Source organism: Pleurodeles waltl, chromosome 6, assembly GCF_031143425.1.
Source record: "Pleurodeles waltl isolate 20211129_DDA chromosome 6, aPleWal1.hap1.20221129, whole genome shotgun sequence".
Lineage (NCBI taxonomy): Eukaryota > Metazoa > Chordata > Amphibia > Caudata > Salamandridae > Pleurodeles > Pleurodeles waltl.
The window spans coordinates 689100218-689113699 of record NC_090445.1 but is presented as its reverse complement, the minus strand read 5'-3'; the positions used below and the strand labels follow the sequence as shown (position 1 = coordinate 689113699).

The 13482-nt window shown below is 41.8% G+C and overlaps 1 protein-coding gene across 1 annotated transcript in view; it reads right to left on the bottom strand.

The window, feature by feature from the left end:
* Positions 1-11542: 11542 nt before the first annotated feature.
* CPXM2 (carboxypeptidase X, M14 family member 2) overlaps positions 11543-13482 on the bottom strand; it is a 357136-nt gene continuing 355196 nt past the window's right edge. Inside the window, exon 14 of the mRNA XM_069239134.1 lies at positions 11543-12357. Coding sequence (XP_069095235.1) covers positions 12098-12357 — 260 coding nt within the window. The 3' untranslated portion in view covers positions 11543-12097. The remainder of the gene's footprint in view (positions 12358-13482) is intronic.

Sequence of the window (13482 nt, the reverse complement as noted above, 5' to 3'; positions counted from 1 at the left end):
AATAGTGTGGACAACACTTTACTGCAAAGCTTGTCCAACCAATTGCAGCACATCATGATCCAGCACTGGAACAGCAACCCTGGCAAAACAGATCTGACTTGGAACCTTCCATTTTGGGCAGATGACTACCACAGGCTCTAAGAAGCCCACTCCTTCCACAAAAGAAAAAGGGAGGAGGTCCAGGTCTAACATTTTTGTCAGCTTCCCATTGTACAAACGTGACATTGGGTGGTTGCAGTCATAGGGCCCCCCCTGCCTAAACATGCCCATAATTGTAGCATGGAGTTTCTTCTTTTGTGGGGCCATTGATGCAGGTGGTGATAGACTCAATGTACATCATGGTGCAGTCACAGTACTGCGGAGTGTCTCCATCTGACTCTGTGTCTACCTGTGCCATTGTGAGGTCACTGAGGGGGGTGATTCTGGCACACTGTTGGGGACAGGGCTGTTTTGCATGAGGATGTCACCCTCTTCTTCTTTGCCTTCCACTGTGATTTGACCAGCTGTAGCTGATGTTTCCTGGATCTCTTCACTTTCACCACCACAACCATGTTCAGCAATTTTTAGGTGCTCCTACAACCACATTGCATGATGTTTTTTCATATGGGTCATTTGGCTTCCTGTACTATAATGTGAACCAGACTTACCTCGACGAACACTTGCGTGGCAAATGGAGAATTTCACAATGTTTTCCTCCTGTTTGCTAATCGTAAAATAATTCAATTTTCTCCTGGTAAAAAGTCCCAAACTGGGGAGGAGTACTTTCTTAGTGGGCCATTGCCAATACCTGAAGAAGAACTTGAGGTAGGTGTGTATGCTGTTGATTGCCTCGCTGCAGTGCATACGTCTACTGCCCTTGGAGCAGGTTGGATAGTAATAATGGACACCTCTTTGTCAGCTTCCACAATGACTAGCTTGTTGTCATCATCCGCATAATCATCCAATTCCATGATTCAAAGTCTTTCTGGAACTTTTCTTTTCCCTTGCCTTTGCTGGTGCCTCCTGGACTTTGCAGGGGTCCATTCCCATGGCCTTATCATTGTCATCAAAAATGGTGCTTGGAGAAGAAGGTGCAGTAGTACCCTTCCTTTTTCTTGCTGGAGATCTGGGAGCAATTGATTCTAAAAGAGAAGGTTCTTGCTCGGCAGGAAGCTCGATCTCCTGTTCTGCCCCAATTTCGGGAACATCTACTATTGCTGTCTGCAACTGCTGTCCACTTTGCCCAGTTTCATAAAATGATTGGGTACTCCTTTGCGAAAGGGACAAATCCAATTCAACATCACTGCTCATTGGCATCACCATGATTGCAATGGCTGCCTCACTGACAGACATGGGCTTGGGCTTAGGTTGGTGTATTGCTGTTGATGCAGGAGTTCTGGTCCCAGGTTCCTACCCAGAGGCCAGTGTGGCAGGCACACATCTCCCAAAAAAGGTTGCGGTTGGCACCCCACTGGTGGAAAGCTTCCTCCTCCCACTGACCACTTTCTTGGGAGTAACTTTCTTTGGGGCCATTTTAAGCTCAATCTTAGCACTGGCATTAAAATGCAGAAACAGAAGAGTTCGGAGGATAGAACTAACTTACAGGACTTCCTTTGGCAGTTCTGCTGGTGATGTGGCATCTCTTCCCTAGTGCACCTAAAAGCAACAAGTAAAAAAGCATGTAGTTAGTGATCCGTGGCATTGCTGCAGGATGAAATAGTACAGAGAAATGCAATCTTGGTGTGGTTGGTTACTTCTGTAATAAATACCAATTTAATCAAACATTGTAAAGTCAAACCACACCACCACACCAAAAAATAAAATTTCAAATCAGGCAGCGCACCATGCAGATATAGCACTTTGCTTTATCTCCATCTGTTTTAGGGGAGACACCTGTGGTGGTCAGAGAGAGGTGCATGGGTAAATGGGATAATCATTTAAAAAACCTATGGTAGGAAGGTAGTCCAGGGGAAATGGAATAATCAATTAAAAAATTAATTATGCTGCTGATTTGTCTGTAGTGCGGTGCAGCCAGAGTGTCCAGGAGAAAATTGAATTATTATACACTTAAGGGAACTGAATGCCCTACTGCGTTTGATGGATGGTTGGATGGAGGAATGTGGATGGATGGATCAAGGCAAAATGCAGAATTAAATAAAATGAAATAAAACAATTAAAAATTAAAATAAAAGAACAAGAAATTAAAATTAAAAATTAAAATAAAAAATAAAACTAAAATACAAAATTAACTAAAAATGAAAAAAGCAAAGTAAATAAAAAATCAAATAAAAATAATACAATACAAATTAAAATAAAAACTAAAATAGAAATAATAATTAAAATTAAAATGTAAACTTAAAATGGACAAATGAGCAATAATTTACGATGTTTGTATGTAGGCCTATGGCAATTGGCAAAGATACACTGGCTGGAAGTACAAAATGGCTGCCTGCAACATGGTAAAACAACAACAAGGAGCAAGGAGGCATGGCAAACAAATAACACATGCAAGCCTATGGTAAAGTGACACTGGCTGGATGGACAAAATGGTCCCCAGCCACATGGTCAAGCAACAACATGCAAGGAGGCATGGGGAACAAAGAAAAACCCATGCAAACCTATGGCAAATACACACTGGCTGGACGCGCAAAATGGCTGCCAGCACATGGTAAAACAACAAGGAGCAAGGAAGCATAGCAAAGAACACATAAAAGCCTATGACAAAGGGACACTGGCTGGATGGAAAAAATGGGCACCAGTCACATGGTTAAACAAGGCGGAATGGAGAACAAAAAAGAGCCCATGCAAGGCTACGGCAAAGACACACTGGCTGGATACACAAAATGGCTCCTCTTCTGATCTTCCACAGGTTCAGTAGTTTTCTGATGAGGGTGCCTGGAGATGCCACATTTATACCTGTCATGAGCTTTTTTGGTGGGAATGACTTATGGGCATGCTTTACACAATGGAGTACACAACCATACCCACATTGGGCATTTTCAAGATGGTGGAAGTCTTCAGCCACACTAAACATGGGCTTTGAAGGGCTAGGGTATTTGTGGGGAGTGTACTATGTCAATCCTAGTCTTCAGCCATATCTAACACCAACATTTAGTTTGTGAAAGTCACTGTACCCCCCAATAAACCAAGAGACAGAAGTCTAGGAGAACAAAACAGGGGTTTCCAGCACCAAGACAAAGATTGTTCTGGCATCTTGTTTCCCTTGGCCTCAAAAGCATCCACCAGTTCTATATGTAAACTCCAGCAGGCCCATCTAACAGGATTTGACCATGTAATGTCAAAAAGAGGCCAACTGTGAATATTGCCTGCCTGTCTGGGGGCCATAGGAAAGACTCTGCCCAGGAGTCAGCTGATATTTGCCCATGCCAGATGCCACGTGAGGTCTCTTTGAGGTTAATCCAGTTCCTGAGCCGAATCTCACTGGCTATCCTGTTAAAAGACCAAAAATGCCTCCCCACACCCAGGTCTTTGTTCTCTGCTCTGACAGAAGTTTTCACAAATCTTTGAATGCTAAACACTGGCTAGCAGATTCAGAAGAACAAATACAAACGGGTCTTTGGAGGCTTAAGGCTGGTAATGGTGACTTTCTAATCGTACCTTTTCCTTAATATTTATCAACAATCCAATATCACCATTGAATTGGATTTTTAATAACTAATAAAATGGTTGTTCGCTTATTTTTCTAGCTGTTTCCTACCCCAAATTAGCATTAATAAATGTAATAATGTAACCCAGTGTTTCCTGTGGAACAGCCAGCCTTGCTACGTTGAAAACAGCTTTTGGGGGCTCTTTCAATAAATGGACATGTTTAATATTAAATTCCTACATGTCCTACTTTTAAATACAATGTAGCATGCCTAATGGCAATAAGGCCTACATATGGGTGATTTATAAAGATTTTGATCTGTCAAAAGGGGCTATTTTGAATTAGCAGTTTAAACCTTCAACAGCCAGGCTACAAATGGTACGCCTGCAGTCATGTTTGCACTACAGTGTAGTGGTTGGCACAATGAGGGCTGCAATCCATTACTGGCACTTAACTTACAGGTTCTGGGTACCTTTTGAACAGGTAAGTTAAACATGCAAACCAGGGTATTCCAGTTTCACAATGTTGAAATGAGTAACACAGGCACCTAGTCACTAGTTATGCCTCAAAAAAGGGGTGTTGAATTAGGGTTAAGTGGGTGCTCAGGATCCCCTATCAAGCAGTATAGAGTTAAAGAATGAGAGGTGCCAGCACCAGGGAATCACCCAATCCCTTAAGGTCAAAAAACCCGACAGATAAGAACAGCAATGTGTGGCAACTCTCCCATTCAAGAGAGATATCAACCCGCAGTTATTGAAGATAAGACAGTCCACATTTAATAGGGTTTTGATTCATATATTAAACAAGTGTCTGACCGTAATAGTACCGATGTGGCTTAACAGTTTGGATACAGCCACAATGAAAGTTGCATAGAACTAGAAACAAATAATGACTGAAAATCTTTCCATAGTGTTGTCATATGTACAATGATGCAATTAATGCGGCTCGATGACACAATTCCAGCCCATTTACAGCCATTTTTCAGCCTACAGCCATTTTCAGCCAACACGTGTTTCGTCAAGGGAAATCTCCTTTTGAATTCCCGAACAACTTCTTCAGGGCTTGTGTTTATACCAATCTCCAAGATTTTAACCTTAGTCAGACATTATTAAAGTTACGGGCCATATGCAAATCATCTTCCGTCCTATACCATTTTAATCCGTCTTCTAATGAGGCTCTGAATATTAGAATTGCCGTATCAGCGTTGCAATTGAATAAAAGTCACTAGTTAGCAGGAGTAAAGTGATCAGAACTATACGGCTGAGATGATAAATGGAAATCCTCTTATACAAGATGCCAAAATGTTCCAGGTACTCATTAAAACATGCACTTCAAAGATAATCTAAAAACTCAATAACCATATCCATTATCACTTTTTCAACCATCCTGTCGTCTGGCCACCTGAAAAAAAAAACAACTAGAACAATGCCAGAAGCTTTTCTCCAAGGCAAGATCATAAAATAACCAATTATATGAATCCTTACTTGCCACTACGGTCCTCCTCCCTACATGATTTAGCAGTTTTTCTAGTGTTCATACATACATCACAATGACAAATCCACTCATCAATACTCCCATCCATAGATAGCTACCAATATAACTTTAAAGCTCATTTCTTGGTAGCTGACTGCATAAAAAGCCTTAATCGCATTGTGCAATAATCGTGTTCCTTAAGTTAAAAGGAGAAATACTCTTGTCTCCACGTGAAACTATACCATTCATGACACTCAATTCATCCTTTACTTTAAAGTAGGTACTCAATTCTCCTCTTAACTCCCATTCTACTGGCCATCCAATGCTACTATATTCCGCCACTTTAGTAAGCCTTATGTCAGACAATATGCTATCTTCCCAAATCTTCTCAGTCACACAAATTACTATACAATAATCAGAACATTTTGCATCATTTACAGTGAATGCCATTTCATATTCCACCTCATCAAGAGAAATCTCATCAGAGTACTCTAAACGTATTCCTGACATGCAATCAGTGTGATCATCCCTAACTCTCAGTACATATTTCACTTTAAAGCAGAATGCCTGCACTTGCTGAACACTAACAATTCTGTCAACATCAGGATAGTGCGTGCTCTACGGGCGACGTAATGCAAGAAACCAGCTCTTATGAAATGTAATAATTCATACATTGTATGTTAATGCAGTATGTTAACCTTTTGCAATGTATTGCTCATTTTCAAGGCTTTGCTGCAATAGTACAGGGTGTGGTTAGGGTGTGGTCCCTATTCATAGCCCATTCTTAGCCCTTCTAGAATTCCTCCCTACAGCCTGGCTGGGTGTGGCACGTGGGCGGGGCCTGGGTCTATTTAAGGGACCCAGCCCAGCTCCACGTGCTCACTATTCAGAGGTCCCGGTGCAGAGCAGCAGCATTTTCCTGAGCTCCTGTGCCAAGGGCCTGCCCAGGATTTCCAGGCCCTGTCTTCATTTCCTTGGTGATCCTCAAGCAGGGCAGTAAGGAGGAGGTCGGGTTAGGCCCCTGACTCTGTTTTCAGAAGTATGGTTGAATCGGCAACAGTGTGCACGATTCATTCTTGGCATTAACTTTCATAGTTCGGATCGGCAGTGTGCGCGATCATATCCTGGCATTTCAACCTTGATGGTTGAATCGGCAGCAGTGTGCGCGATTCATTCTTGGCATTTAACTTTCACAGTTCGGTCGGCAGTGTGTGCGATCGTATCCTAGCATTTACACCTAGATGGTTGAATCGTCAGCAGTGTGTGCAATTCATTCTTGGCATTTAACTTTCACAGTTCGGATCGGCAGTGTGCGTGATCATGTTTTTGACATTTGAACTTTGATGATCGAATCGGCAGCAGTGTGCTTGATTCATTTTTGGCAATTAAAACTTGTAACTCAGATCGGCAGAATGCACGATCGTATTTTGACATTTAGATCCTGATGGTTGAATCAATGACAGAGTGCGAAAGTCATTCTTGGCATTTAACCCTTGTGTTTCAGATCGGTGGGAAGCGCGATCATTTCTAGTCATTGAAATCTTGATGCACAATTTTGATATTTAAAGTGTATTATAATTCTTAAGCAATTGAATCTTGAAGATCTAGACAAAGTATATCCTTACGGTATCATTCATGAGCTTATCACAGTTTATTCCAAAAAAACAATGTGTTCATTAATTACTGTTATAGTGTGCCTTTGCAGTATCATTCATGAGCCTAACGCAGTTTATTCCTAAAAAACGAATGTGTTTATTGATCACTGTTATTAAGTAGTTTCTATTCAAAGAATAACTTTGGTTCACAGCCTCAGATTGTATTCTAAAGAAACACTCATATTAAAGTTTGCATAATTCTTATTCATTTTCCAGGTACTCAGAGCTAATAAGGTTATGATGTATGAAGGCTCTTGATCATTCATGTTATCTGTCCATAGCTATCCTGAACAAAGCTTGTGAAAGTCAATGTGTATAATCTGATTATTGTATTCTTAACTTTTCCTTCCACAGGTCTCCTTCCCCGCTGTTCCCAACATAAAACCCCTTCCACCACTTGGCCATTCTTTAACTCTGTGCTATAACGGCTAGTAGAGTTTGGAGCTGCCAAGAGGTGGACATATTGGGAACAGGCGCAAATCCCGAGGATCCGGACCCCTTGACAAATTCCCACTGCACTCACGTCCATACAAATGATACAATCATTCCCCACCACAGAAGTTTTCAAACAAAACGTGTTAACCATGTCATTTTCCAGTAAAATAAATGCCCTGTCTTTTTGTTTGCAGAAATCAAATTCTGCATTCTTCCTCATCAACTCTCTTAAATGTTCCATCTTAAAGGCATAATTATCAATAAACTTTGAGTAGAACTCTGTTAACCCTAGAAATAAGCCAGCTGTTCTTTGGATTCAGTGAAAGACGCATACAGAATTGCCTGGATATTATCAATTTTTGGTCTGATTCCATCAGCTGAAATACGATTACCCACCATTTCTACCTTATTACATGCAACATGGCATGGGTCCATCCTGAGAGTCAAGCCCTTCAAATGGAATGCCCTCAAAACCTCTCAAATTATCTTTATGATTCTTCTGATCTTTCCCAAAAACCATATCACTTTGGAAAGCTACAACATCTTTCAGTCCTTCAAGTCTTTCCTTCATAATTCTCTGAAACACTGTAGCATCACTGGCCAGGTCGAACAGCATTCTCTTGCACTTTAACAAACTTTCTGGTGTGAGGAATGCAGTTATAAACTTAGTATCTTCTTGAAGAACAACCTTGTTGTATGCACTGCTTAAATACATTGTCATGAAAACTGTAGCTCGTGTCATAGCAGAAACTAACTTGCAAATGTTCAGTAAAGGATGTTGATTAACAGCATTATTCACAGTGCACATCTCGATGTACAGGTAGGGTTTGCCATAAAAGCTCTAGGATATAACTACTGGAGAGACCCAGGGTGATAAATCTAGTGCCTCAATTATACCATGAGCACATAAGTCCTAAGATGTCCCTTCCACTTTGCTCTATAGTTGATCTGGACATTTCTGAATCTGTGCTGTACAGGTATCACACCTTTTTTAGAACAATTTTATGCTAAAATCCCTTGTACGTTACCAGTTGCTCTTCAAAAACTTCAGGAAATTCACTTTTCAGATCTTGAAGAAAACCAATTTCATCATTTTTCGCCCCTTCATCTACAGCAGAATACACGGGAAGAGGATCAAGTCTTATTACAACATTTTCTTGATGGTGCCAACTCAAAATTGACTTTCCTTCCCCTTGAAACTCCTCCCGTAAACTCCAACTGAGCCCAGATGAACTCTAACATTTTGATCATTCAATCTGTCCAACTCCTAGGGCTTACCTCTTTCAGATTCAAATTCCGTCCAGTCCACAATGATTACTGAGTTCCCGTTAAAGTTCCCCATGGTTATAGCTTTCACATCTGTAACACTGGAACTCTTCTCTCTCCCTTATCCTATTGTTAGCGGTGTTCTTATTTTTCTCCCCGATAATGTTTACTTCACCAGACATATATCTGATTTCCTACACTAATCTCTCAGAACTCTCAGTTCCTTTTTATATATTAACTGCCTCCTTCAGCTTTCACTTTGAGCACACCCAAATCTGTTCTTGTACTTTCTTATTTTTGCATCTTATAGGAATTCGGTCCCTTAATGTTCATTACTAAAGTGCTCTGAATCACACAACAATGCTAAATACCTAATTTCAGCCAAGTACTCTTCAATAGACTAATTTTCTTATAGTCCCCTTAAGTAAAATTTATATCGTTCCATGACTACATTAACGCTCTTAGCAAACCTTAACCTAATTGCATAATCAAATGAGTTTAAACCTGTAACTCTAAAGTGGGAATACTTGTGAACTTTTTAAGTCCCACTCCTTGTGTTTAGGTAACATTAACTTTTGGGTAGAAGTACAGAGATCTTCTTCATGAACCATAACGTAAGCTAAAAATACTTCAAACTACTCCTCCCAGAACGCTGCAAAAAGGCAGGTGGCTTTTAACAGATACCATTTTAACGTTTGAAGAAAATTTAGCAATTAGTGCAATATAAAAAATTAATGCAACTAAAGTAGTCACCATAATCTGGGATGAGAGGCAGGAACATTACTAGTACTACGGTCCAGGAGAAGTAACAGTAGTACTCCAGAGAATGCTATGCCTGTCACCGAACCATGCAGGCTGGTTGATATGTCATAGACTGATGCTTTCCTTTGGAAGAAAAAGAAATAGTTTGTCTAAACATTTTTTTCACTGTTCTTAAATACAATAATCTCAAAACATGGCTGCCACCTCCAAAAGAGAATTTATACCAGCAACCAGCAGATGTATTCCAAGGTCCCCAAAATATGGCATCAAAAATGGAACAGTAACAAATAGTATTTTTCAAGAATAATATATCACCAAAGGAAATCTTGTAGCTCGCTTTTTTTTTTTTATTTTTTTTTTTTAACTGTGGCTGAGTTTAATAGCGTCACATTGCAGCTACATGTAACTGGGCAAAACTTCTGATTGACAACATGAGGTTGCCTGTAATGATAAAGAGCAGTCGCGTTTCATTACTACCCATAAATTATGGCTGATGCAAAAACCATGCATGTAAATGCGTGCGGATGTGCGCCTTATGGAAGAGCAGAATGCCATCACTCACAGTGAATGTTAACCGACGGCTGACGTGAACTGACCCGTTTCCCCAAGTTGCGTGCTGTAGTGGGCAGAAGAAAAATGTGAATGACACAGCAACACACCAGTGGATGAAAAAGGTTCGCTGAAACCCCATATAAGTAAGCATGTTATATATATAATTTTATTTAACTCAAGGTCTTGACTAGGGCCAGATCCAAAGAAGAACTTGATACATCCAGCTTTCTTTTTCAAATCAGAGAAAATGCAACATAACATGACCGCCACATAAACACAAACCTTCGGCTGATCAACGTTATAGATGTATGCAACTACATGTTCAATTTGAAGTTTCATTTGCATAAATAGGAACGTGAAAAGTAGGAAGCGAGAACTGGCTATTTCGTATAATTCTTGGAAACACAGCTTCTTCATTCACTCCAAAAAACCTTCGGGCACCATACATTTTATTCGTCTATATATTACCTCCTGCTTTTATACTAATTGAAACCATCTCTAAATATTTGATCACCTAGAGGATTTCCTCCAGGGATTTCTTTGAAACAGTGCAGAGCCTTAGTAGTTCATGCAGAAGGTACTGTTTATCATGGCTCCTTCACTCGAAGCAGACGTCTAACACCGTCTCCTCAGACACGCCAGGCGCTTAGCACTGCGCGAGTACACAATGCACAGACATGTTTTAACACTGGCTCCTTACACAAGGCAACAGTTTCAGCAGCACATTTACAAAAGGCAAAAGTTCACACACTTCGTTTATATACTCCACAGTTTGATATTTTCAATAGGACTAACTGCACTATATATGTTAAAGTGGCACTAGACCTAAAGAATTGAGGTCCCTCTGGGGGGGGGGGTGTGGTGGAATTGTGCCTCAAAGAACTGAGGCCCATATTTATACTTTTTGACGCTAAACTGCGCTAACGCAGTTTAGCGTCAAAAAGTTTTGCGCCGGCTAACGCCATTCTGAAGCGCCATGCGGGCGCCGTATTTATTGAATGGCGTTAGCCGGCGCAAGCAGACCGGCGCTGCCTGGTGTGCGCGAGAAAAACCACGTACACCAGACAGCGCCGGCGTAGGGGGAAAATGGCGCATGGGCGTCTTAAAATGGGGCAAGTCAGGTTACGTCGAAAAAATCGTCGTAACCCGACTTGCGCCATTTATTTTCGACGCCCATCCCCCATCAACATGACTCCTATCATTGTAAAGATAGGAGTCATGCCCCCTTGCCCAATGGCCATGCCCAGGGGACTTCTGTCCCCTGGGCATGGTCATTGGGCATAGTGGCATGTAGGGGGGCACAAATCAGGCCCCCCTATGCCAAAAAAAATCATTAAAAAAAATTAAAAAAATACTTACCTGAATGTCCCTGGGGTGGGTCCCTCCAGCCTTGGGTGTCCTCCTGGGGTGGGCAAGGGTGGCAGGGGGGGTCCCTGGGGGCAGGGGAGGGCACTCTGGGCTCATTTTGAGCCCACTTGTCCCTTAACGCCATGCCTGACCCAGGCGTTAAAAAGCGGCGCAAATGCGCCGTTTTTAGCAACGCCCACTCCCGGGCGTCTCTTTTGCCCGGGAGTATAAATACCACGTAAAGTCCTGGGAGTCATTTTTTAGACGGGAACGCCTCCCTTGCATATCATTAACGCAAGGAAGGGGTTCACGCTAAAAAATGACGCACATTCCGGGAACTTTGGCGCTATTCGCCTCTAACGCCATAGTATAAATATGGCGTTAGTTGGCGTTAGTTTTGCGTCGAAATTGCGTCAAAAAAAACGACGCAATTTCGGCGCAAACGGAGTATAAATATGCCCCTGAGTGCTTCCTCAGACTCCTTCCATCTCCAGAAATGTGACGTAAAGCAAACCCCGGTGGCTGTGGGTAGACAATCAATATTGTGAAACTTTTAGCCACCTGAGTGAAGTTGATGTTCCTGTGTGACAGGTTTTAGAGTTCGTTACTAACAGGTATTGAGGTTAACAGTGTAAGGCGTTGTGGTGAACTTGTTGCACGTTTACATTCGGCTCAACAACTTGGTTACTAATGACAGGTGATAAAGTTAATAATGTGTGACGGGTTTTGCGGTTAACACGTGAGAAAAGGTGGCGCTGGAGAGTGGCATGCTGAGTAATAGCTTGGTATTTGTTTGGGTCAATGTGTGACAAGTTGGGGTTAATATTTGCAACGTGGTAAGGTGGAGATGTGATTAGGTGAGTAACAGAAACTGCTGTGGTTAATGTAGGAAACATGACAATGTGTGGAGTGCGGGGATTAACTTCTGACAGTGGTTGGTGTTAACACATGGATGTCTGCGGTTAACATCGGACTGGTGCCTCAGTGGTGATGTGTAGGCTGGGTGCAGGGTCTGTGGTATTCAAGTCTGTGTCCGCCTCCAGGCTAGCCTCATTCGCTGCCTCCGCTGCCGCGCTGAAAGACTGGCCGGCTGCTTCCCAAACCGTTCCAAGATCTCCTTGATGCGTGCCATGTTCGTTTTGCTGAGCCTGAAGTCGCAGCGGGTAGCACCCATGTCGTATCCCACCGAGCAGTCCCTGGTGGAGGGGGTAAAGCCCTCAGCTTTGGCAGTCACCACATATTCACCAGGGTTCAGCAGACGCCAGTAATCGCCATCAATTGCTGTAAGAAAAGGCAGAGCGAGAAGTTGGCAAAGAACATGTCATCCTCCTCACGCTGTCATACATTGTTTTGAGTTCTGTGTCGGGTTCTTCTTCAGTAACCTAGCATCGTGTGACTCTGTTCATGTTTAAGTTGGATCCAATCCATGCAAGAAGTCTGCCCTCATTTGCATTTTTCAAAAGTGTACATTTTACGTCCAATTAGAATGATACACAATGTACATTTATCAACAAATGTACATTTTACGTCAATATCACGTGAATGCTACATCTCTGTTATTGAGGTGTTACATTAATGCAGTGTGTTCTCCAGCACTGGCTCTCCATAAGGGTGTCCCAACCACACATTTTACTCCATCCCTTTGTCTCGCAGTGATATACTACTGACCATTTGTAATGAAAGCTCCTTGCACTACGTGGTTACATGGATTCTGGGGGGCACATTGCTGCCTAATTCTGTTTGGACATCTGAATCGTATGAAGTAGTTTTTAGTAATTATTACTGAATGTCTGGAAGGGCAGGGTCTTGGGTTCTCAGAAGTAGAAAATCTGATTAACTCCAAGCTCCACTCTTGGGGTGAAGGTGCTATAGACATAATGATACAGTGATACAACATAACATAATGAAACAGCATTGAAGAATAAGAAATCTAAGTCACAACTATCACTAAATGCTGATTCCATTGCTTCCAAGAAACACTCTTAGAAAACCTTAACCCCAATTGCTTAACTTCATAATCAAACGAGTTTAAACTTATTGCTCTAAATGAAGAACTCTTTAGTTTCCGCTCCCACTCGACAATGTTTAAGAAACACTAACTTGTAGGTAGAAGTGCCGTCATCCCCTCCAAGCACCTCAACATAAGATAAAAATACTTCAAACAATCTTTCCAGGACGCTGCAAAAAGCAGGTGGCTTTGCAACATATGACATTTTATAGCCACGTTTTCAACAATCAAGGGGAGGAACCCTCGGTCATGTTCCAAACGGACTGCATCTGGTAAGGTTTTCCAAGTATTCGCCAATACTGAGAAACTATGGCCTCCTAATCTCTAATTCTGCAATAGACCCTGCTGAAGTGCTTTGTCCAGCAGCATTTGGAGCAGAGAAATTATTGAAGTAGGCA